This window comes from Dermochelys coriacea, chromosome 2 (assembly GCF_009764565.3).
Source record: "Dermochelys coriacea isolate rDerCor1 chromosome 2, rDerCor1.pri.v4, whole genome shotgun sequence".
Taxonomy (NCBI): domain Eukaryota; kingdom Metazoa; phylum Chordata; order Testudines; family Dermochelyidae; genus Dermochelys; species Dermochelys coriacea.
In genome coordinates this window covers 97720701-97743879 of record NC_050069.1, presented here as the reverse complement: position 1 = coordinate 97743879, position 23179 = coordinate 97720701, and the positions used below count along the sequence as shown (strand labels likewise).

Here is a 23179-nt window from a genome sequence, read left to right as displayed (position 1 = left end):
GCTGACCCAGTATGGCCGCTCTCATATTCATGCTGCAGCAGTACAGTTGCAGCCCTGCAGCTGTAGCACAGATACTTACCACAGTAAGTCCACCCTCTAGAGAGCTTACCGCAGCGCAGGTGCTCAGATGTGGCTGCGCCGTTGTCTGCTCTCTATTGTAGCCACTCTAAGCAGATGGGAGAGTGCTCTCTCCTTTACTTAATTAAACCACCCCAAGCAAGCAGCCACAGCTATGTCGGTGGGAGAAGCTCTCCACACGGGTGCATACGTGGGAGTAACTTATGTCACTTGGGGGTGGCTTCAGCCCTGGGCCCCAGCGACTCTGTCAGCGGCCCTGGTGACCCATAGTAAAACGGGGTCTCAACACCCACAGCTGGAGAATTGCTGTGCAGCAGCTTCCCCTTTTTTCTGGAGTCCACTTTGCCCTGTAAAGTTGGGCACCCTTGCTCTGTCGGACAGAAATGTTTCATCTCGGACTGGCCTGCCCATCATGGGTTCTGACTTTTCTTCTCAAAGAAGTCTCCGTGAAAAGTGGATTTTTTAACTAACACGAACTCCCCTGTGGTGTCTAAAACCAAACCGGCCCAGCAGCGAGCAGGGGTGCAGCCGGAACAATTTGTACAATCGGGGGTGCAGTGAGAACCCAGAGCGCCCGTGAACCTGAGTCCCAACAGCGGCGCAACGCGGACACTGCAGAGCGCTCAAGGGCAGCAGTACGGGGAAGGGATGGTTTAGTTTTTGCTGAGCCGGAGCGCCGAGGGGCGAGGAGTCCGCTCTCAGCTGCATGCATTGCCGCAGACGGGCCTCACGTTAGCGGCGTGCGCGGGGTTTTGGGGACTGGCGCCCACGGCCATTAGGCGGTCCCAACGCTGGGTGGGGGCGGGGGAGTCTCGTCTCGGCTCTGCCCCCCTCCCCCCCCCGAGCCGGCTGACGGGGAGCCCGCGCAGCGAGAAGAGCGCAGCGGCCCGCAGAACCGGCGCGCGCCGGGCGTTCGGAGTGGAACGGTCTCTGCGGGGGCGTGGCCTGAGCTCCTGACCGCCGCCTCTCTTTCCCTGACCCCCCCAGCGGCGCCCTCTCTGCGCTTGCGCGGGGGGCATCTGCCGGGGGCGCCGCGTGCGCTTTGGTTGCCCCTGCCGGCCGGAAGTTGCGCTGCCTTCTCGAGTCTTCCTGTCAACATGGCCGCGGCGAGCGGGCGGCGCCGGCTCATCTGGGCAGCAGGTAAACCCGGGGGCGCGTCATTCCCTGCTCCGCGGCCCGCCAGCGGGGGGAGGGACGGGGACGGGGTATGCGCGCGCGCGCGCGCGGGGAGCTCGTGGCGTGGCTGGACCGGGGGGGGGGGTCTTTGCAGGAGCGGATGTTAGGAAGGCGGCGGCGGCGTGGGGGAGGAGAGGGGGGGGGGAGGATTGTTTGGCGGGGAGGAAGAGGTTTGGGGGTAGGAGTCATTGACCCAAAGCTCCTTGCAGGCGGGAAGGCTGAGGGATGAAAGGGGAGAGAATCGGGTTGTGGGTCTGTTGCGGGGAGGGGAACGAGACGGGGCAAAGACCCTCCAAATAAAAGTGGTCGGACCAAGCGTGATGCAAAGCGGACGGGGTAAATTCACGAGCTCAGTGGTTTTCAACCTTTTTTTTTTTCCCTTGGGGACCCAGCTGAAGAGAATTGTTGACGTCCCCGACCCAGTGGAGCTGGGGATGAGGGGTTTGGGGTGTGGGAGGCTACTTGGTTATTTCTGATTTCCTTATAGGGATTGGGGTGAGAGCTGCGGGGTGGGGCTGGGAATGAGGGGTTCAGAGTGTGGGAGGGGGCTCTGGGCAGGGGCCGGGATGAGGGATTTGGGGTGCAGGAAGGGCTCCAGGTTTGGAGGAGGCTGAGGGATGGGGCAGGGAGTTAGGATGTGGCAGGGCTCAGGGCTCTGGCCTTGGGGTGCAGACTCTGGGATGGGGCCAGGGTGCAGGGAGGGTTTCCGGGTGGGGGGGGGCTCAGGGCTGGGGCGCAGGTTTGCCTCTGATGACTCCCAGTCAGCAGCAAAGTTGGGGTGCAGAGGCAGACTTCTTGCCTGTCCTGGCACTGCAGATCACACTGTACCCTGGAAGCAGCCAGCAGCAGGTCCTGCTCCTAGGCAGAGGTTATGCAAGCGGTTCTGCACGGCTCTCATCTGCAGGCGAATGGCAGCATGGAGCCGGTGCTCAGGGCAGTCGAGAGCTGTGCAGAGCCACTTGTGGAGCCCGTGGCCACCCTGCCTAGAATCTGGACCCGCTACTAGCCACTTCCAGGGTGCAACGTGGTGTTGGAACAGGTAGGCAATAGCCTTCCTTAGCTGGACAGCACCGCCAACAGGACTTTTAATGTCCTGGTGGGCGTTGCAGATCACAGCAGCTAGTGTCCTTGAATGCTGAGCAAAGCGACCCAGTGCTTTATATTCCGCGACCCTGTACTGGGTCATGACCCAAACTTTGAAAACTTCACTAGATTATTTTCATAAGTATGGGGCACATTAGAGGTGCCTGCAGTGTGTCCCTATGATAAAGTGTAAGAGGTGAAGGAATCGATTGGAGGGGACAGTAGTGACAATGAATTAGAGTAAATGCCATTACTCTGTCCTGTAACCTACTTACTACTTTTCCTGCCCCCTCCCCTTTTTTCTGGTAGCTGCTGCACTTGTCTTGACTTTAGATGCAGCTTTTGTGGAAGACTTAGATGACTCGTAAGTACTCCTATTTTATTGTCACGTGAAATGTTGCTTAGGTATTTCTTTGTTTGTTTTCCTGGAGGTTCTGCTCCTTTCTTGCTTTGGTGCTCTGTGGTATTACTCCGCTGAAAATGCTGAATAAGTCTTGTTTCTTTCTCTAGCAGCAACCGTGAAATGCATGAAAGAAAAGGATTTAGTTTGTATAAATATTACCTCATAACTAGTAAGTTGAAGCACAGTGAGCATGGCTTAGTTTTGCAAAGGCTGCGTGTTGTTTTAAGAGGCTATGAATAGGGATCACCATTTTGGAAGACTGAAGAATAAGAGAATTTTAGACACAGTAATAAACATGCTTTTTTCCTCCCATGTTTCTAACTATGGCAGTACGTTCAAATCTGGTCAAGGGTTGTAGTGAGGAAGAAGCACATTTTCATAGCTAGAGAATTTTTGTAAAACATCTCTTAAAGGAAAGCACTGCTTGGTTTCTATGTTTTTAGTAGAAGTTTCTTACAGTATCTGCAAGCCTTTAGTGAATTGTGCAAATATCTGTATTTGAAAGTGTTGACAACTTCTAGTTCATTGCCCTTGGAAACTTAATTTAATAAGCTTGAGTTGTCCAAATGTGTATGTTGTGGTTCTTTATCAAACAAGTGCTGGTATAGGGCCACAAATCTGTGTCATATCTGCTTATAAATAACTGGAAGGATGAAGGTTGAACATTTTCAGTTTATGTCAAAAGTCCAGCAGCAGGTACTAGTGCATATACAGCAAAGATTTATGAAAATAGAATATGGGTGAAAGCTTTGCATTGTTTTTATTGATTTGAATTATATTGGTTCCCATTTTGGTAGCCAGGCATTATACAAACACATGGTAATAATAGGTTGTTATCCCAAAGAGCTTACAACTTAATTATATGAGAGAGAAAAAGGATGGTAGGGGAAACAGGTGAAATGACACAGCAGGCCAGTGGCAGAGGTGGGAATAGAAACTAGGTCTCTAGACTCTTAGTCTATTAGATCACTCTGCTTCAGTGTACTAGTTTCCTTAAAAAGCGGTATCTGCTGATAAACTACTTAGCTGAAGGTGGAAGAATTTTGTATTCAAAAACATGTGGCCTAAAAACAGCATCTGTAGGAAGTTCTGTAAATGTGCATGTCAGTAACCTCCATTTCCCCAATCCCTGTTATCTATATTAGATTCTCTATCATACACATTTATCGGATGTCTGTAGATCAGGGATGGGCAAATTACAGCCTGGGGGCCGCATTCTGCATGTCAGACCTTTTAATCCGGCCCTGGAGTGCCTTATTTCTGGCCTCACCCCAGAGCTCGCACTCCTAGCCGGAACCCTCACCCCCTCCCACACCCCAGCCCCCAATTTCATATGCATTCATGGCCCGTCATACAATTTCCATACTTGGTGTGGCCCTCAGGCCAAAAAGTTTGTCCAACCCTGCTGTAGTTTAATAAATTACCAGGCTGTAGCACATGCTGCTTTTGCTGCTTGATTTACATCCAGCCATCTGTCCTATGACAACTTTAATTGGGTATTATGGAGTTATTCATGACCCTATATAATGCTATGTTGATATTTACATGGTCCTAAAAATACAGTATTATAATTTGGTTGTAAAAAGTCTTTCTGGGCTCAAATTTGGTTTATTATCTGTCAGGTCAGGAACACATATATGTAGATGCCTTGTAATTAAGGCTTTTTAAAAAGTCTGAAATACTTTTTACATTGGGTTAAAATAATATTTTGCTTTTGCCTAATTCAGGCATTGACTGCTTATAATAGTATTTACTAGGGATTTATAAGGTTTAATGTTGGAAGTAACAGTCAATAATACTAATGTTGAAAACATGAAAACCTGGTACAGAGAATGTGCACTAACTCACAGGAATTTAGTCTAACACAAGTGACAATATGAATTAAAAATATCGACCATAATTTCTACCAAGGACTCCATAAAATGCATTTTCAAATTTCATACACATTTCTGAAAGGTGAGTTTATATAATGGCAAAGGGGAGTTTATATAATGTGATTCTTTCTTAGAAATTTAAACTAAATTAAGTTTAAATAATGTAAAACCGACAAAGATAAGAATATCAAAATATAAGTCTTCAGCTCTTTTATTTTTGCCAGTCCATCTCTTAGTTAAAAAAAAGGGCACTTAAATTCGGTTTAAAATTTAAATTTTGTGTAAACAAGCTTTATAGAACCTTGATTTGACATACTGGTTTAAATTCCATTGGTATCAATTGTTTCTCAACAAACACATCCCTTCAGGTAATGTAGCATTAAGAGCTTGAGTGAGAAACTGACTTGACTTCCTTTATAGAGTGAGGAGGTGGGTGACGCAATACCTTTTTCGGACCAGCTTCTGTTGGTGAGAGAGAGACTCGGTTTCGAGCTTACACAGAGCTCTTTTCAGGTCAACCTGAGAGAAATGAAAAAAGTAATATGGCATAAATAGTGCGAATAGTAACATAGGTTAAAATGATTTATACTATATTTTTGAAATTTCTTGCCTCTTTAGCCTCATGTGAAGATGTTATTCGGTACTTAAAAAAGGAAAAAAAATGTGTGAGGGTAGCAGTCGAAGGTCTGAACGGGAAATTAAACTTGCTTATTGCATTGCATCCTGTTCCTGTCCACTTTCTTGATTTTTGTGCCCTGCCATCCGCTGGTTTTTATTCACATCTTTGACTGTGTGCCTTACTATTCCATATGAGCTAGAAGCAGAATGCTTTGGTTGCATAAATAACATATATATGAAAAATGTCTGTAGTTGCTTTGGAGGGGGCAGGTGTAGGTTCTTTGTCATATTCTCGGATTACAAATTGCAGAGGATATATTCTAACTGCAAACGGAACCTGGGATTTGAAACTGTTGATTTCTGCTTCTTGCATCAGCACCAATGTTTAAGATTTCATACTTAGAGTTTGTCAACATATATTTAATGCACAAGGGACAATAGAACCCACTTAAATCTTTCATTAGCTTTACAGTGCAAACAACAGTAAAACTGATTTTCAGTAAAATAAGTAGATAAGGCATGTGTGGATAAAAAACCCTGCAAACATTTTGTATGGTTTCTTTAACATAATCAGGTATTTCAAATAATCTTTCCACAGTCATCGTCATCATCTTTGTTTCATGTTTGGTTCTTTCAACAAACTGTTTGAACAGGTTGTATTAAATTCCCCCAGTGCCCTCCAGACATTTGAGCATGCATTTGCTTCAGTACCTCGGAGCAGTGGGCTAAATAAAGCATTTCAGCCGTAACATTATAGCTGTGACAAAATATAGTTAAAAGATAGTACTTGTATTGTTAACACTTCAGCAAGTAAATGGTAAATCTTTTCTTTTCCCCTCCACGCATTTAGTTAGCTTCTTAAAACTTGCTTTTAAGGTTTCTTTTGATTATTTAAAACTAAAAGGTGAAAGGAGGGAAATCTAAGTGGTATAGTGAGTTAGGTAGCTCAGCCTCCTTCTGTATGAGATAAAACCATGTTCTAGGTCATATGTGACTGTGGTGGTCTCATATTGCTTGCCTACAGCCACTTGAAAATCTCAACTTACTTGCATTTAACCAAGTTCATCCCTGGTTTTCTTGCACCAGCTAGGTCCTAAATGTGTCGTTTCCAGGCCTGTGATTTGTCCTTTAGAATGATCGTTATGACTCAGATTTTACTCATCTTGTCTGACCTTCTACCTAACACAAGCAATAGAACAAATGTGTTTTACACAACTAGATGCATTTAGTGATCTTTCCTTGGGAGAAGCTTGGCGCTTTGGTAGCAAGGGCATTGCTAACCAAAACTGAAATGTGTTGGCAGGCTTCAGTAAGGAAGCCTATGCAGTGCATGAATGTTACCTTTGAATCTGATTGCTATTAGGTCCTCACTATCATAAACTGTAGTCTGTTCACAAATAACTTTCCAGTAAGTGCTCTCATTGTCATCTAATTGCAATGACAAGCAAAATAGACTCATAAATACATACAAAATTCATCTTGTTAGGTACTTCTTTTAAACATATTATAATGTGTATTTCATAAGGACTTCCCTGGTAGCCATGTCATAGATTTCCAGTTCACATTCAACTTAATGCAAACTCTACAATACTGTTAAAACTAGTCAGTTTATCTTGTCAGTCATTACTCTAACATTAAATAAAGCCAGAAAATATAGATTAATATTGTTCACTATCTTAACCATTTTTTCCTATTGTCATTTGCCCTTACTTCAGTAGTTCTGGATTTTTTTTTTTTTTTAATTGGTGGCAATGGGTGTTGCTGGACTAATACAATACACTGCAGTGTGAAATATACAAGGAAGTTTAATAGTAAAATGCTGATGGGCTTAATATACCTGCCATATTTTTGCTTTGATCTTCTCTTCCTTTTTTTTTAACCAGGTCCCAATATCCCCCTCCTTCAGAAACAAGTAGTGTATTTGTGTCCTTGTATATAGACATGTCACAAGTTGTGCTTTTCTTTTCTAGGTTTAAAGACAATCGTAAAGATGACATTTGGCTTGTAGATGTGAGTATGTGAGAAGTATTAAGATTCACACTTTGTTGAAACTTAACAGCTTTCCATTAGTTTCATTTGAAAAATAAAAGAACCAGTATATACTACACAATGTTATAAAGCTGCTCAGTAATTGGAAATCAGAGTTTTTCTGTATCGTGGTGAAAAACGATTTGTTGTGTTCCAGCTGCTGGTAGGATGGATAAGCTGTTTGTCTGCTGTGTACAGGATGGTCCAAGAATTGGTCTGCTTGCATTAAGCACTTACTGCTTTGCCTTGCATTTATAAAGTAATTTGATATTGGAGGAATTTTTTTAAGAGGAAAACTAACCCAGAGCTGTATATGTTAATGTGTGTACTTCCAATTTTAGCTCTTGTATCGTGTTCATTATTCAAAATAATTTATTTTACTATCTAATATACTTGGAAAGTGTTATGTTCAGTATTCTCTAGTTCTAAGACTAGGTATAGAACAGAAAATTGAATTCAAAGTAAGGTTTGTGCAACTGAATACAGTTGCCAAATAGCTCATATTAACCATATTTGTTGAGAAATAAATGACAAATTATATATAGTATCTTCTGAATCAGAAACTTCCACAAAGGCAAAACCAACCCCCTTCTCAGGAAATCAATTTCCTGGGCCCATGATCCTTCATCACTGACTTCAGTGAGTATAGGATTAAGTCCTTGGTACATAGGAGGATGGAAGGAATTCGTCCAGCTGCATCCTGGCTCTGAAGGAAATAGGAGTTGGTTTGCACTATGTGACGGGATATACAAACTAGAGAGCCAAGGTGTTAAGAAACAGCTCTGGGTCCAGGCAGTCCCGCCCAGTCACACCTGCAAAGCTTGTAAAAGCTGGAGGCAGTACTCTAAAAAGGAGAGCAGATCAGTTCAGAGGGAGGAAGCAGAGGGCTGGTCTGAAGGGAAAATAATGCCCAGGAGCTCATTCCCTGGGATCTGGTAACACAGGCCTGTGCAAACTCGTGGAGGAGAGGCAGGTGACTGAGATTGCAGGCCAGAGACTTGATTATAGTGAGTTATTCAGGAAACAAAAGTAGACTGGGTAGGAAGTGGTCCAGGGGAGGGCAGCGGCTTAGCATCCTGAGATGTCAAGTGTAAGTGCCTACCACTATGCCCTGGAACAACCCAGTGGAGAGATGGACCTGGCTCCCCTACCCATTCCGAAAGGACATTACCATCCCAGGAGTCTTCACTAGATGAGACACCGTCTGGAAAAGGCCTTGACTTTTCAAGGACCCAACCTCAACAAAGTTTCTGTGCTAAAGGGAAGGACTGGAAACCCTTGGGGCAGGGACACAGAAGAACTGGACTGTGCTTTCAAAGGGCAGGTGCTCTGCCAAATTCCCGCCTAACCATTTGGTAGTGCTGTTAGTGATTGTGCAACTATTTCACACTACTAAATGCAAATATTATAACATAAATGTTTATGATTACAGGATATTTGCTCACTTGTGTTCAACACCCTGCTTCCTTTCGAAATCTGAAGTCATGGTAATCTCCTTCTTGTTTTGAAACTTCCACCAAACAGGCTTCTCTGACAGGCGATAAAGATGGCAAATAAATTAAACTTACCTTATATAAGCTTAAATTCCTTTATACAGATATCAATCTAGTTCCCCATCAAATACTATATCAAGCTGATGCATTTTTTCCCCCTCCAGGTACACTTTTTTAGAAGATAAGATTGCGTAGTCTGCTTCTGTCCTGTGACTTTTAATAGACAAGAGCACTGCATTGAAGAGAAATATAAATTACTAATAGGTTTTTCCTAAAAATAAATAAATAAAATAAATAAACCGAGAGAGGATTATCTGTTTGGCAACTTTTGTTGATTTTCCAAATGTGTGGCTTGAGAGTTCCATGTTTATATAGAGTTCATTGATTCTGTTTAATGCCACCCTTCTGACTTGTTCTCAGTTCTATGCACCTTGGTGTGGCCATTGCAAGAAATTGGAACCTGTGTGGAATGAAGTTGGTATAGAGATAAGAAGCAGTGGGTCTCCAGTAAAAGTTGGGAAGATGGATGCGACTTCCTATTCTAGTAAGTGTGTTGTGTTGGCATAGTTTCATTGTCAACTAGTTTTGAAAATGAAACAACCAGAACGATTACTATTAAAAAAAGATATCGTATAAACAAATGGATTTGTCTTGAAGGATCTGCTGGCTAAGTGTAGCAATAAGTAACGAAGACATGTGAATGTATCGTATCCCACTGTTAATGACTTTTCAACTCATGCTGCTATGATTTACCTCTTCAACCAAAACCTCAGGTCCTTATACACTTAAAACAAATAAGAAGAGAGGAATAACCTCATAGAAGATAGGGCCCTGAAAAGTGCTATCTTTGGTATAAGTTTCTTTAATTTCTTTTTAAGGTGCTTGATCTGATTTACAGCACCCACCATAATAAGATACAACTTGTCTGTTTTAGGTTCCTTACTTTACTGTTACTAGACCAAATAGATTTACTTGCGCTTTCAGAATTGTAAAGTGCTTTCGCATGGTCAATCCTTAAGCTATTATACACATCTTGTTGAAATCATTGCTTCACTGGACAGCAGATATTTGTCCACCTTCTCATTAAGCCTTCTCTTAAAAAGACACTGTCATCTTCAATATTTGAAATTGATTAACTTAAAAAAATCCATGTTTTGATTTTAAAAAGCCGTTAAGAAAAATATTTGTATCTTGTTTTCCTGCTATATTTAAAAGTGTCATTTTGAGCGTGCCAGATGGTAATAGCACCAGATGTCCTAGGGCTCTCCTTCCTCTCTGTGCACACACTTGCCTATTTGATTTCACTTTTAGCTATGCTGGTACACTTATTTTGAATATACTCTTGCAAGGCCTATGGAAGAGTGTGCAGGAGAGCTTCCCTAGGGCTGTGCATGAAGATGATAGTGCAGAAGATGATGAAAATTGAAACTGTGCAAAGTGCCATCAAATGCAGAGTGTAACCAAATGAACAAAAATGTTTTTTTCTAACCCTGGATTATTGTACGTTTTCAAATGGAAATGTGACTGTTTTTAAGTTGAAAATGTATTGTTGGTTGGTTTTGTACTGTGATAATTCCCAAGAGTCCCAGTCATGATTCTGATTATGCTAGACCATGTATGACCATATCATACTGATCAATATTCTTACAGCACATTATAAAGGAAGAAAGCATCGTTATCCCTGTTTTATAGAGAGGGAAATGGAGGCACAGAGAGGTGAAGTGCCTTGATCAAGGTCACCCAGTTGGCTAGAGGCAGTTGGGAATGTAACACAGCTCTCTTGATTCCCAGTCAAGTGCTCTGCCCACTAGGCCACCTGAATAAGAGTTCCCATCCTGAAGTGCATATGCCTGTTAGGAGTCCAGTGTAGGATTGGGGCTTAAGCAGTTCTTTCATTGTTCAGTTCTGTTGTTTTCACTGCATTTTAATTTATTATACCTGTAGGAGAGGTGTTTCCAGACCATTTCTGAAGGGGGACATCGGAATCTTTGTCCAGCGCCAGCAAGGTTGCAGTTCAGTTCCCATTCTTAGTCAAACAGGTGTGGCATTCGGAGTTAATGCCTCAAAATCTTGCCAAGGCTTAGTTTGAAAATTGGTAACTTCTTTGGTTGCTTAAAGTGGACATTGTACAGACATGAAACACATCAGTGAAGTTCACCAATGTCCTAAATTGTTTTTAGGAGAATCTCTTTTCTAGGAAAGAAGATAATTGGGGATCTTCTTGGTAATGACTGATGTTGCAAGCCATTCTAAGCTATACAGATGAAGGGGGTAGTCTGGCTCACAGGAAGCTTGGGTAGTTTTTTAGAAGTACATGGCTGTGCACAAGCCAGTGAATAGAGGGAAATGATGCAGCATTGGAGGAGAGAGAACATCAGATATGTCCTCACAAGAAGAAAACATAAGCAGCAACTTGTGTTAAGGTGTATATAGGGTTTAGCTTGTACTGAGCAGAAAGCTTCTGTCACACTCAATTGTACAACATAGGGGTTTAATGGCTAAATACACAGACTCTTGGATCAGTTGCCATGAGTCTTAATAGGATTCTGACTGCGAAGTCCCCTTTAGCATATGTCAAATAAAACTCCCTCACACATCATGCATGGCTGCCTGCATGTATGGGGCTGGCTATAACGCCATTTGTACATTGGCATACTAAGACTAGGTCAAATAGGGGATAGGGCTCTTTTTCCACAATGGAGAAAGGGATGTTAGTGCATCACAATGAGTCCACAGTCAATAGGGATGTGGAAAATCTTTTAGCATTGCTGTATGTCTCCACCATGGCATGTAGAAATTGAAAATCAATCTTGCGGGGAGAGGGGGATAGGAGATCAGCTGAAAACTAGCGAGAAACCTACTCAAGAGCTTCTGGGTTTATTCATTCATTTTACAAGTATATTGCTCTTGATCAGTTAATGCAGTTTTGGTAAGCACTCCAGCAGCATAGAATGTTACACAAATTAACTGCTATGGACACTTAAACAAAACACTCCTTACAACCAGTATCTCAAAACTTTGAATTTGCAATACTATTCTACCTTGCATGTAGAACCACAGTTCATTTTGCAGGTTTTACAGTTGGGGTAAAGGGACAGAGGACTACAATTTTCAGCTTCACCTCTCAACAACTCGTTATCCTTATGGTGCAAAAGGTCTTAAAATAACAGCCCTACCACAAGCAAACACACCAGATCCTTTGCAGGGATCATCTCTGGCTGTCCTAGAATGATGTAAACCTCTATTTAGATTCTGAAAGACTTCTGGGTTTGCCAGCTGCAGTAATTTCACAGATGAATAGGGATTTGAGGTAAGATTTTTCAAGAGCGCCTATGTGCCTTAATCTCCTAAATCCTGTTTTCAAAGGAAGTTCAGACTGTAATGTCAGGATTTACCAAGATATTTAGATGCCTGAAGATGCAGATAGGCACCAAGCTGGATTTTCAAGTGTGCCTAAGCAATTAACTGGGCTGATGAGGGTGGGAGGGCCAGGGCTCTGAGGTGGCACCGAGCATTCTCTCCCTCAGGTGCTTGGTTGACTAGTTCTTGCACACATGCTCAGGGTCTAACTTATTGCCCTGTGTGAGCTTGGGAAGGAATTTTTCCCCCAGCTCAGATCCTTCCTTTGTAGCATGCATCTTTAGGTGTCTAGATACCATGGAAAATCTGTTCCTTAGGGCCTAAATCTCTTTTGAAAATGGGACTTAGGAGCTGAGTTAACACTGGCACTTTTGATGATGATATTTTTGCTGCTGATTTGCTAATTTCTTGAGGTAACATTTTTTGGATGGAAAATCGTGGTGCCCCTGTCCCATGTGAGTCAGCAGATACTTGCATTATCGTAGTTTCTAGGAGCCTCTGTTATCAGTCAGGACCTGTGTTGTGTGTGTTGTTGTACAAACAAATGACAGACCCTACTCCAAAGAGTTTAAAGTACGAGACAGGACCCAACAGGTGCAGACGTATGGGGGAGTACAAGGAAACAATAACACACTATTGGTTATCATAATAGGTTGTGGCAAGCATCGTTTAGAGTAAAATCCCATACAAAATGAGCAGACTGGAGGTATGGCCATTTAGATTTGGGGAAATATCCTGGAATTAGGTAGTAGTGACAGATATGGCATTCACTAAAACTCAGTGAGCTATTAAGAAGTACATGAAGCAGCTCAGATTGTTTGAGGTCAAGCTAAGAGCTTCAGAAATAAGTATGCCAGCATATTGTTGATTGCAAGTCATTTTTATTAATACACAATAGCCATGTTGACAATAAAGTAGACCTGGAAAAATGGCATTTTAACTACCTTTTCATGGCAGAGTAGTATTGCAAACTTCCATGTCCTGAAAGATGCATAAAAAACTTAGGGAGCACTAAAGCTCATTAGGAATGTAAAAGTTAACTGGTCAACTCCCAACCAGTAAGCATTGCCTGTTAACCCCACGCCAAGCGGCCATCTCCAGTGGCCCTGCACCAGGTGGAGCAGCCCCAGCTGCACTGAGTGGCCAGAGTGGCACAGCCCCAGTTGCGCCAGTGTATCGGCCCCAGCCACTTAATCAGTTAACAGTTTAAACGACATATTTTTAATCTTTTAAACGGTTAACTTCTTAAATGGTGTTTACATCCCTAAATCTCACTACTACTGAATTAGTCCTAATTTAAAACGGTGAGACGAAGGGGTGGGGGTGGAGATCTGGCTTCCTTAATAGGTCACATTCAGTGATACCCTCTTCTCCTAGGCTTTAACCAATCTCATAAAATGTAGTACAAAAAAGCCACTAAAGTATGGACACTAGAGCAAAAAGCATGTACAATGCTAGTGTTGCCAGTTTATTTGGTGTATTTTAAATTAAGCTCTGGTTTGTAGAGTCCTGTAATTATGTGAGAATCCTAGCTTTCATTTAAAAAGAAATAAGTTGCTAGCCCCCAGACTTGCAGAGAGAAGCATAAAAATGTGCACTCTAAAGGCTTAGAACCAAATAAGCAAATAAAAAGAATGGGAATATACATATTTTTAAAAACCTCATGATTTATGGTTTATGCAAAACTCATGATTTTTTGAGTGCACAACATTGGCAATACTATAATGCTTTGAGGGGCGGGGGGGACCTAGTTGAGCACATGCGGAAACGTGTTGCAGAGTGTCATACATTCTGGGCAGCTGTGTTCCAGATGTGTTGATGTTGGTGGCTACCAGTGCTCCAGGCTCAGAGCCTCTCTCAGGGTCAAGAAGAACTTGTCTGTTCTCTTCCTTCTGCTGTAGCTGACACTGTCCCAAATAAGATTATGCTGCTTGCACACAGCTGTGCAATGATCACATCAATTTTGAGGACTTGAACCACTACTGATACTAGTAGTACTGCTACTTAATTGCCCTGTACACTGTGTACATAAATTTAGTCACATTTATGTGGCTGTGCATTTAACTTCTCATTTGTGACAAAAATGACACAGGCAGTACAAAAAATAGGAAATGCTGAGTTAAGGTGACACTTGCTTCACAAAATAAACACACAACCTTAAATCTGTCTCCACAAGGTTGCCCAGAGAACATCAGACCTTCCCCTTCCTAAAAAAAAATCTACCACTTTCTCAGTCTGCCAGAAATCCAAATCAGGACCACTGTTCATTGAGTCCCAACAGCATACTACATGGCATTTGTGTTGGACTGTGTATCACTAACTAGTTGCTGTTGGTTTATAGAGATTACAATAGAAATAAGAAATAAATAACTATTCTTCATCAGCATGGTTTCAGTTAGGATGTTTACAGCACATTTGATTTCATGAACTTTACACAGGTTACAAGTATTCCCAACTTCCAAAATAATATGACAAGATACTAGCACCTTGAAAGAAATGGACTTAAGGTTATGAGAGAGGTGTCACCTTAAGCAGGAAATATAACATTTAACTTTTTTTTAGTTGAAAAATGTCATCGGGTTGAGAAACAATTCTTTGCTGCAACTAAACAGCATGTCCACTCAGCTTGACTACAGCTGTTTCTACACTGTATAGAATAATGGCTGTGGCCCACTCTTCTCATTACTCCCATCTCCCTATGCAATGCAGGTTCAGGGAGTGACTTTCCAGTAAAAGTCATAGTATAATGCTGTACCTGTCTGTGTTCCTTTACTATTCTGATCACCAAGGAATAGAAGCCTTTATTATCTGTCTGCTAAGACTGATAATAAGATAAAAGGATCTGGATATTTTTATAAGGCTTTTTAAAATATATATTTTATGTGTGTTAGCTGACGTATACATACTACTAGTGTGCATGTATGATACATTTTCATGACATTGAGTCTGTAACATGTCTCCACTTAATGAATATAATGACTAATTTAATTCCAATGATGATTGAAAATTAATTGATTTTGAGGTAAGAAAAATAACATGCATGTTTTTGTTTAAACAGCATTTCTTATACAAACCATGTAATTCCTCTTTTGCATACATAAGAGGAAAACAGAAATCTAACCAAATGTGTCTTTCAGGTATTGCCTCTGAATATGGAGTTAGAGGTTATCCAACAATTAAACTGTAAGTTAATCTTTCCTGTATTATATTTTTATATATCACTGTGATGGGTTCGGTCACAGAGACCCCCTTGGGACTGTTACGTGACGTGCTGAGATAACTTCTGAGCCCATTTTCCCTGCCAGTTTAGGACTCCAGAACTCTGCCTTGTTGAGCCAGACACACTAGCCTGCTGCAACACAGACCCAGGTCTGGTCCAAGCCCCCAAAGCTGCAGACTTTAATCAAAAACTGCTCAGCAGGTCACCTATCTCCAGACACCCAGTTCCCAATGGGATCCAAACCCCAAATAAATCTGTTTTATTCTGTATAAAGCTTATATAGGGTAAACTCATAAATTGTCTGCCCTCCATAACGCTCACTGATAGAGAGAGATGTTTGCTCCCCCCAGGTATTAATCACTTACTTTGGGTTTACTAATAAACAAAAGTGATTTTATTAAGTACAAAAAGTAGGATTTAAGTGGTTTCAAGTGATAACAGATAGAACAAAATAAGTCACCAAGCAAAATAAAGCAAAAACATGCAAGTCTAAGACTAATACATTAAAAAACTGTTTACAGGTAAAATCTCACACTCAGAGATGTTGCAATAAGCTTCTTTCACAGACTAGACTTCTTCCTAGTCTGGGCCCAATCCTCTTCCCTGGTACAGTCTTTGTTAGTTGCAGCAAACATCTTAGGTGGAAACTAGGGGTTTTCTCATAACTGGAAGCCTCCTTCTTTTCCACCCCTTTTATAGCTTTGGCACATTTGGGAGGGAGGATTAACTGAGTGTTCAGGTTTGCATATTATCACAACAAAATACCCATTTTCATTTGCCCTTTCTAGTTTGCTTTTTTCAAATAGTAAAAGGGTATCTAAGGCTTTTTTTGATAAGGAGTAATAAATGGAAATTTTTAATACCTCTTTGTAGGGTCTAAATGCTGAATTCTTTTTCATAGTCTGAGAGCAAATCTTCTCTAGTTTTTTTTAGTTCTAATATATTATCATTAGAAAGCACATGATAGCCAGCATGTACAGCAGAACTTATTTTCAGAAGGCAGTGTGGTGTGATTTTTTTTCCTCCCTCATTCTAATTATATTGTACTGTTCCACTGAGCTATACTTTTTCTATTTAAAGATTGATTCTTTTTTCTTATGTGTTGAAAAATAAAGTTGCTCAGCACTTACTAATAATTGAATATTAGAAATATGGGGATGCTGTGATTTTGCATATGCAGCTAACTGATTTATTTTAGTTATGAACAAAGATAATGAAACAATTCCTCAGGATTTTGGTTTTTTTCTCTCTAGCTTAAAAGGTGACATGGCATACAACTATAGAGGACCTAGAACCAAAGATGATATAATTGAATTTGCTAACAGAGTAGCAGGGTAAGTATTTATAATCTTCTTTGAAGATACCAGTGATGTACATAGTTTTATTGAGTTTGCCCCATCTGATTTTTTCAAAGGAGAGCCAAAAGCTGGGCTTCTTTGACAGAAATATCCTTGACCTGTTAATGTAGTCTTTTATTCTTACAATTACTTTGCAAGAATCAGTGGCATCCATCTTGTTAATTTATTATTGTTTGAATTAGATGTGAACTGTAAAGAAAATTGAGTTAAGCCCAGAAATAGATTAAATACCTCCACTAACCATGCTGGGAGGTGAGTAGGGGGTCATTCAGTAATAGAATATGTAGTAAACAGTGAGTGGACTCCTCAGTAAAGATGGTAGTAGTCTGTCTTTACTGCAAAGACAATCTTTCTGCAAAACTTTTTTGTATTGGCTGCTTCCAACAGCCTGGTTAGTGGAGACATTTAGAACCTATTGGGTTTAAAATGATCAAGTTTACTTTCTAATTTACCTTTAAAAGAGGTAACATAATCTTTACCCCATCTGATTTAATATCATTTATTTCAGTGAAGGGAAGTCTTTGGCATAGTCTAGTGCAGGGTTTCTCATTTATGTGTTGTTTTTTAGGCTAATGCAAGTGTTTGTGTAAGTCAGGTTTGGAGGACAGGAGAAAGTGTTAAGTGCAAGCCATCTAAGTTCCCATCTATAATTTTCCGTAGTGGAAGTCTTAATGTATAAGAATGGCCATACTGGGTCAGACCAAAGGTCCATCTAGCCTAGTATCCTGTCTTCCAACAGTGGCCAATGCCAGGTGCCCCACAGGGAATGAACAGAACAGGTAATCATCAAGTGATCCATCCCCTGTCACCCGTTCCCAGCTTCTTCCAAACAGAGACTAGGGACACCATCCCTGACCATCCTGGCTAATAGTCATTGATGGATCTATCCTCCATGCATTTATCTAGTTCTTTTTTGAACCCTGTTATGGTCTTGGCCTGCACAACATCCTCTGGCAAGGAGTTCCACAGGTTGACTATGTGTTATGTGAAGAAATACTTCCTTTTGTTTAAAATACAGTAACTCCTCACTTAACGTCATCCTGGTTAATGTTGTTTAGTTGTTACACTGCTGATCAATAGGAGAACATGCTTGTTTAAAGTTGCGCAGTGCTCCTTTATAACATTGTTTGGTAGTCACCTGCTTTGTCCACTGCTTGCAGAAAGAGCAGCCCCATGGAGCTAGCTGGTGGGGACTTGGACCAGGGTGGACCGATAGTCCCCCCCTAAGTTCCCTGTGAGGCAGCTGCCCAGCAGGCTATCAATTGCTGGGCAGTTAGGCTGTCCCTCCCTCTCACTGCCGTGTGCTGCTCCTGCCCTCTGCCTTGGAGCTTCTCCTGGGAGCCTCCTGCTTGCTGGGAGAGGACGGGGGGCAGAGGGATCTAATGTCAGTGTCCCCCTCACCCCGCTCCTGTACCCCATCTCCACAGAGCAGGTGAGGACATGACTCAGGGCTCAGGACGGAGGAAGCTTGCTGGCAGCAGCTGCTGTCTCAACTTGCTGATCTACTTAAAAAGGCAGTGTACTTAAAGGGGCAATGCACGTGTCTCTCTCACACACGTGGTGTGTATCTCTGTTTCTCCTCTCTCTCTCTCTCATATGCACACACAGTGTATGTGTCTCTCTCTCTCTGCCATGCTGTGTCTCCTCCCTCCATTTGTGCTCCCTTGTAGAGTGTGAGATTACATTAACAAAAATGTGTTAACCCTTGAGGGCTCAGCCGAATGCTAGTTCATTATTTAGCAGTAAGGCATTCCCTGGGAAATATCCCACCCTCTGACTCCACCACCTCAACCAAGCTTCACAATCATCATTGCTGTGTACAGTATTAAATTAAATTAAATTAAAACCCTAAAATATAGTCTTTTGTCCGGTAAAAAAAAATTCCCTGGAACCTAATCCTATTTACATTAATTCTTACGGGGAAATCAGATCCGCTTAACATTGTTTTGCTTAAAGTAGCATTTTTCAGGAACATAACTACAACGTTAAGCGAGGAGTTGGGGTGATTATTTCTCAAACAATTAAGTGTGATAAGACGGGAATACATTTTTAGTTATTTTCATTTATGCTTTGGCTATGCTGACCTGGTTGTAAGAGATTTTATAGAGTGATAATATGTAACATGAGTTTTTTTTGATGCAATTGCTCTTAAACTCCTTAGATACTTTTTGTAATGTGTTTCGACATTGATTTCAGTAATGATGCAACATTAGCAATTAATTACTGAACAAGTTACATTAGGCAGAATGATGCAATGTCTGTAATAGATCCTTGAGACTGCACTTGTTTTTTTGAAACAGATACTGCTTAAGGTGTCAGAGAAAGATTTAAGAATGCCCCACCATATACAGTTTGCAGATTTACCTCTGCAGTTGTGAAAAAGTATGTTTAGTTAAGATATTAGTAGTCTTTCACTATATCTAATCATATGGGCTATACCAGCTAGAAGCTCATTTTCTGCCATTCAGTTTTATTTTTTAATTATAAAATGAAAATGAAAATGTTTTTGAATAGTGTAAGAGTCACTAGTGTTAAACTGAGCTATTGAGAAAATTATTTTTTCTCATCAGCTCTCCTGGGATGATGCAGTATTTATCTATCCTATTACTTACAGGAAGATGGAGAAATAGTGGCAAATTAATTCTGTGGGTTGTATAAATTATTAAGTAATGCACAGGCTGTATTCTAAAATTTAATATGTCATTAACAAGGATTTCACCATTTACACCCCCCCCCACACACACACACACGCACAAAAAGTGGAGGGAGGGGGATTTTATATGAAGTTTTTTGGGACAATTAGCAATCTAGCAAAGAAAATAATTGTGGCTTTTTTTTTCCCCAAAAAAATTGTCAACATGGATTTCCCCCATACAGATAATTGCAACCTTGGCACACGAGCTCAGATTCTTCCAGAGAACAGTTTCTCTGTTTGGGACTGTTCAAATTTCCTCTCTTCTCACATACCTGGGGTTTAGAGCATAAAAATAGGGACATGGACTTAAACTGCTTTTCTGTACTTTCCAGTAGTCTATGAATACCGGTAATCTCCAAACTAGAATCACTTACAAAACCCATATTCCTGAGTTGCTATGCCTCTTTCAGAAATAACTACACTATACATCAGATGGCTTGTATGTAGTGTCAGGATTACTGTTTAATGCTTCTTACTAAGAATTGATATAATTGGTAAATTACATTGCACTGTAGCACCAGTCACTATCTGCTAGTCTTAAATATAGAGTTCTAGCATTTTCAAGTTTAGACTTGTGGAATGGACAGTCAGAATTGTACAATTTAGATGAGCATATATGTTTTCTTTGAATTTAAAAAAAACAACAACCCTGAATGTTTCTTCATATTTCCCTTTTCCCCAGGCCTCTTATCCGGCCACTTCCTAGCCAGCAAATGTTTGAACATGTGCACAAGAGGCATCGCGTACTTTTTTTGTATGTTGGTGGGGAATCTCCTTTAAAGGTTTGAAACTTCATTAAATTCATTTGGTTGGTTTTTTTTTATCTTTATAGAGGCAGTCTAAAAGTGACTTATGCATATCTCTCCTAAAAAAAGTGAGAAAGTAATTGTAGATTTTAAAGAGATTATAGTTGTAGGTAAGAAGCTGAATATGTTCTAATTTTAGAACTACTTTGATAATGGCATAATATATACACTTTTTTTTATCTTAATGTATGTGTTTATAGACATTTACCAACGATGCTGGTAATCCCTAGGATCTGAGTGCTGTCTCTCATCTTGTAATCATGTAGTGGGACTCTGAAGTCCTAATAATGTAAAACAGTATTTTAAAATTATACGTAACCTTAGATATGCCAAATGTTTTTGTTGTTTTGAGGCATAAGGCACGCATTCAAAAATAGTTAAACTTAAAAGTTATTTAATGTAGTATTTACTGTGTGGCACAGTTATACTGAAGGGAGAATTTTTTTGTTAATTTGATAGGTTTTATGGGTTTTTTTTTTTTATACTGAAGTTCTATGCTACATCTTAGTAAGTTTCACTTTAGTTAGGTGGAAAGAAACTGTGTATTTGGTCTTCGTTTTAACAAAATCCTCAGAAAATTTCTAAAACTCTTACTGTTGTTGACTGTATCACTTCCATTATGTTGACATAATGTGCATGCGTACCTTTATGGTGTGTGTCCTTTTTACTCTAATACTTATTAGTAGGGCTGTCAAGAGGTTAAAAAAAATAATTGCATGATTAAAAAAAATTAATCACCCGATTAAACGCATGTTAAACAGTAAGAGAATACCATTTATTTAAATATTTTTGGATGTTTTCTACATTTTCAAATATATTGATTTCAACTGCAACACAGAATGCAAAGTGTACAGTACTCACTTTATATTTTTTATTACAATTATTTGCACTGAAAAAAACAAAATAAATAGAATTTTTCAATTCACCTCATACCAGTACTGTAGTGTAATCTCTTTGTAATGGAAGTTGAACTTACAAATGTAGAATTATGTACAAAAAATAAATGCATTCAGAAATAAAACAGTGTAAAACTTTAAAACCTACAAGTCCACTCAGTCCTACTTCAGCCAATCGCTCAGACAAACAAGTTCGGTTACAATTTGCAGGAGGTAATGTTGCCCACATCTTGTTTACAATGTCACCTAAAAGTGAAAACAGGCATTCACATGGCACTGTTGTAGCCAACATTGCAAGATATTTATGTGCCAGATGCCCTGAAAATTCGTATGTCCCTTCATGCTTCTACAATCATTCCAGAAGGCATGTGTCCATGTCCTTGCGTCGAGTGCTGTATCTATCCTTAGAAATCTCACATTGGTACCTTCTTTGCGTTTTGTGAAATCTGCAGTAAAAGTGTTCTTAAAACAAACATGTCTTAAGTCATTATCCGAGACTGCAATAACATGAAATGTATGCCAGAATGCGGGTAAAACAGAATAGGAGACCAACAGGTACCAATGTTAGATTTCTAATGCTAGATACAATTCTCCCCCAAGGAGTTCAGTCACAAATTTAATTAACATATTTTTTTTTTTAACAAGCATCATTATGGAAGTATGTCAACTGGAACGGTGGCCGAAGCATGAAGGGACATATGAATGTTTAGCATATCTGGCACGTAAATACCTTGCAATGCCAGCTACAAAAGTACCATGCGAACGACTGTTCTCACTTTCAGGTGACGCTGTAAATAAGAAGCAGTCAGCAGTATCTCCCGTAAATGAAAACAGACTTGTTTGTCTTAGCGATTGGCTGAATAAGATGTAGGACTGAGTGGACTTGTAGGCTCTGAAATTTTACATTGTTTTGTTTTTGAGTGCGGTTATATGCAAAAAAAAAAACTACATTTGTAAGTTACACTTTCATAATAAAGCGATTGCACTCAGTGCTTTTATCAGGTGAATTGAAAAATTCTATTTCTTTAGCATTTTTACAGTGCAAATATTTGTAATAAAAATAATATAAAGTGAGAAGTGCATTCTTTGTATTCTGTGTTGTAATAGAAATCAATATATTTGAAAATGTAGAAAAACGTCCAAAAATATTTATTAACTTTCATTTGGTATTCTATTGTTTAACAGTGTGATTAATCACGATTAATTTTTTTAATCACAGTTAATTTTTTTTAGTTAATCGCGTGAATTAACTTTGATTAATTGACAGCCCTATTTATTAGTAGACATTATTTGTGGTTTAAGATCCATGTACTGCCAAAATAAAATGAACATAATACAGAGAATTCAAACTTTCTTTGTCTAAAAATACTCCTGTAATACAACTCCAAATAAGCCAGTTAGATTCGTTGAGGTCTGTCAAGTTTTTTTCTTAGTTTGAATGGAACAATGCGGGCACTAAGCCACGGTACGGAACAGTATTACTCGCCTAGCTTTTGTTCTACACCCAATGTGGATGTAACTTATAAAAGGGATGCCCCTAACATAGCTACATTATTTTACACTGGCATGTTTAGCCATGCAGTGCAGGTGGGCTGCAGGTAAGCTTTCTATTCTAATTTTGTTACGTTGTCTTTTTATATTTTACTTTTAAAAAGGTAGAAGAAAATGTTTGTGTTTTGATAGACTTTTTTCAGTTAATGTTTGTACCAAGGTTTGAGAAATTTTTGAAAAATGTCTGTTTGTATTTTTGCAGGAGAAGTACATAGAAGTTGCTTCAGAACTAATTGTCTATACATACTTTTTTTCTGCCTCAGAAGAGGTGCTACCTGAGGTAAATTCACTTTATCAGATACTTCAACTCTACTTCCTCTTCTTATTTAAGTTGTATTTAGCACAACCATAGCCTTTTAATTCTTGCTGTTTCTGACATCAAATACTACAGAAAACTGGTTAGTAATAATAATCACTCTAATGAATAACTGTTTCTAAATAAAGAATCTAATAGAGAAAACATGGATTTGGAATTGAGTTACAGTTACGGAATACTCTGTTACCTTCTATAAACGTGTTAGCATATTGATCATCAGCAAT

At 40.1% G+C, this 23179-nt stretch overlaps 1 protein-coding gene across 8 annotated transcripts in view; it reads left to right on the top strand.

Moving 5' to 3' along the window:
* The first annotated feature begins 833 nt into the window (after positions 1-833).
* The window catches only part of TMX3 (thioredoxin related transmembrane protein 3), a 60613-nt gene continuing 38267 nt past the window's right edge, over positions 834-23179 (top strand). For 4 of the 8 annotated variants that reach the window (XM_038390481.2, XM_043508166.1, XM_038390482.2 and 1 more), the window contains exons 1-8: positions 1081-1218; positions 2647-2701; positions 7203-7242; positions 9174-9297; positions 15251-15296; positions 16587-16667; positions 20069-20168; positions 22842-22919. In XM_038390481.2, coding sequence (XP_038246409.1) covers positions 1176-1218; positions 2647-2701; positions 7203-7242; positions 9174-9297; positions 15251-15296; positions 16587-16667; positions 20069-20168; positions 22842-22919 — 567 coding nt within the window. In that variant the 5' untranslated portion in view covers positions 1081-1175. Of the gene's footprint in view, positions 1219-1317; positions 1591-2646; positions 2702-7202; positions 7243-9173; positions 9298-15250; positions 15297-16586; positions 16668-20068; positions 20169-22841; positions 22920-23179 lie in introns of those variants that run through there. The other 4 variants (XM_038390479.2, XM_043508164.1, XM_038390477.2 and 1 more) reach the window with 3 other exon arrangements.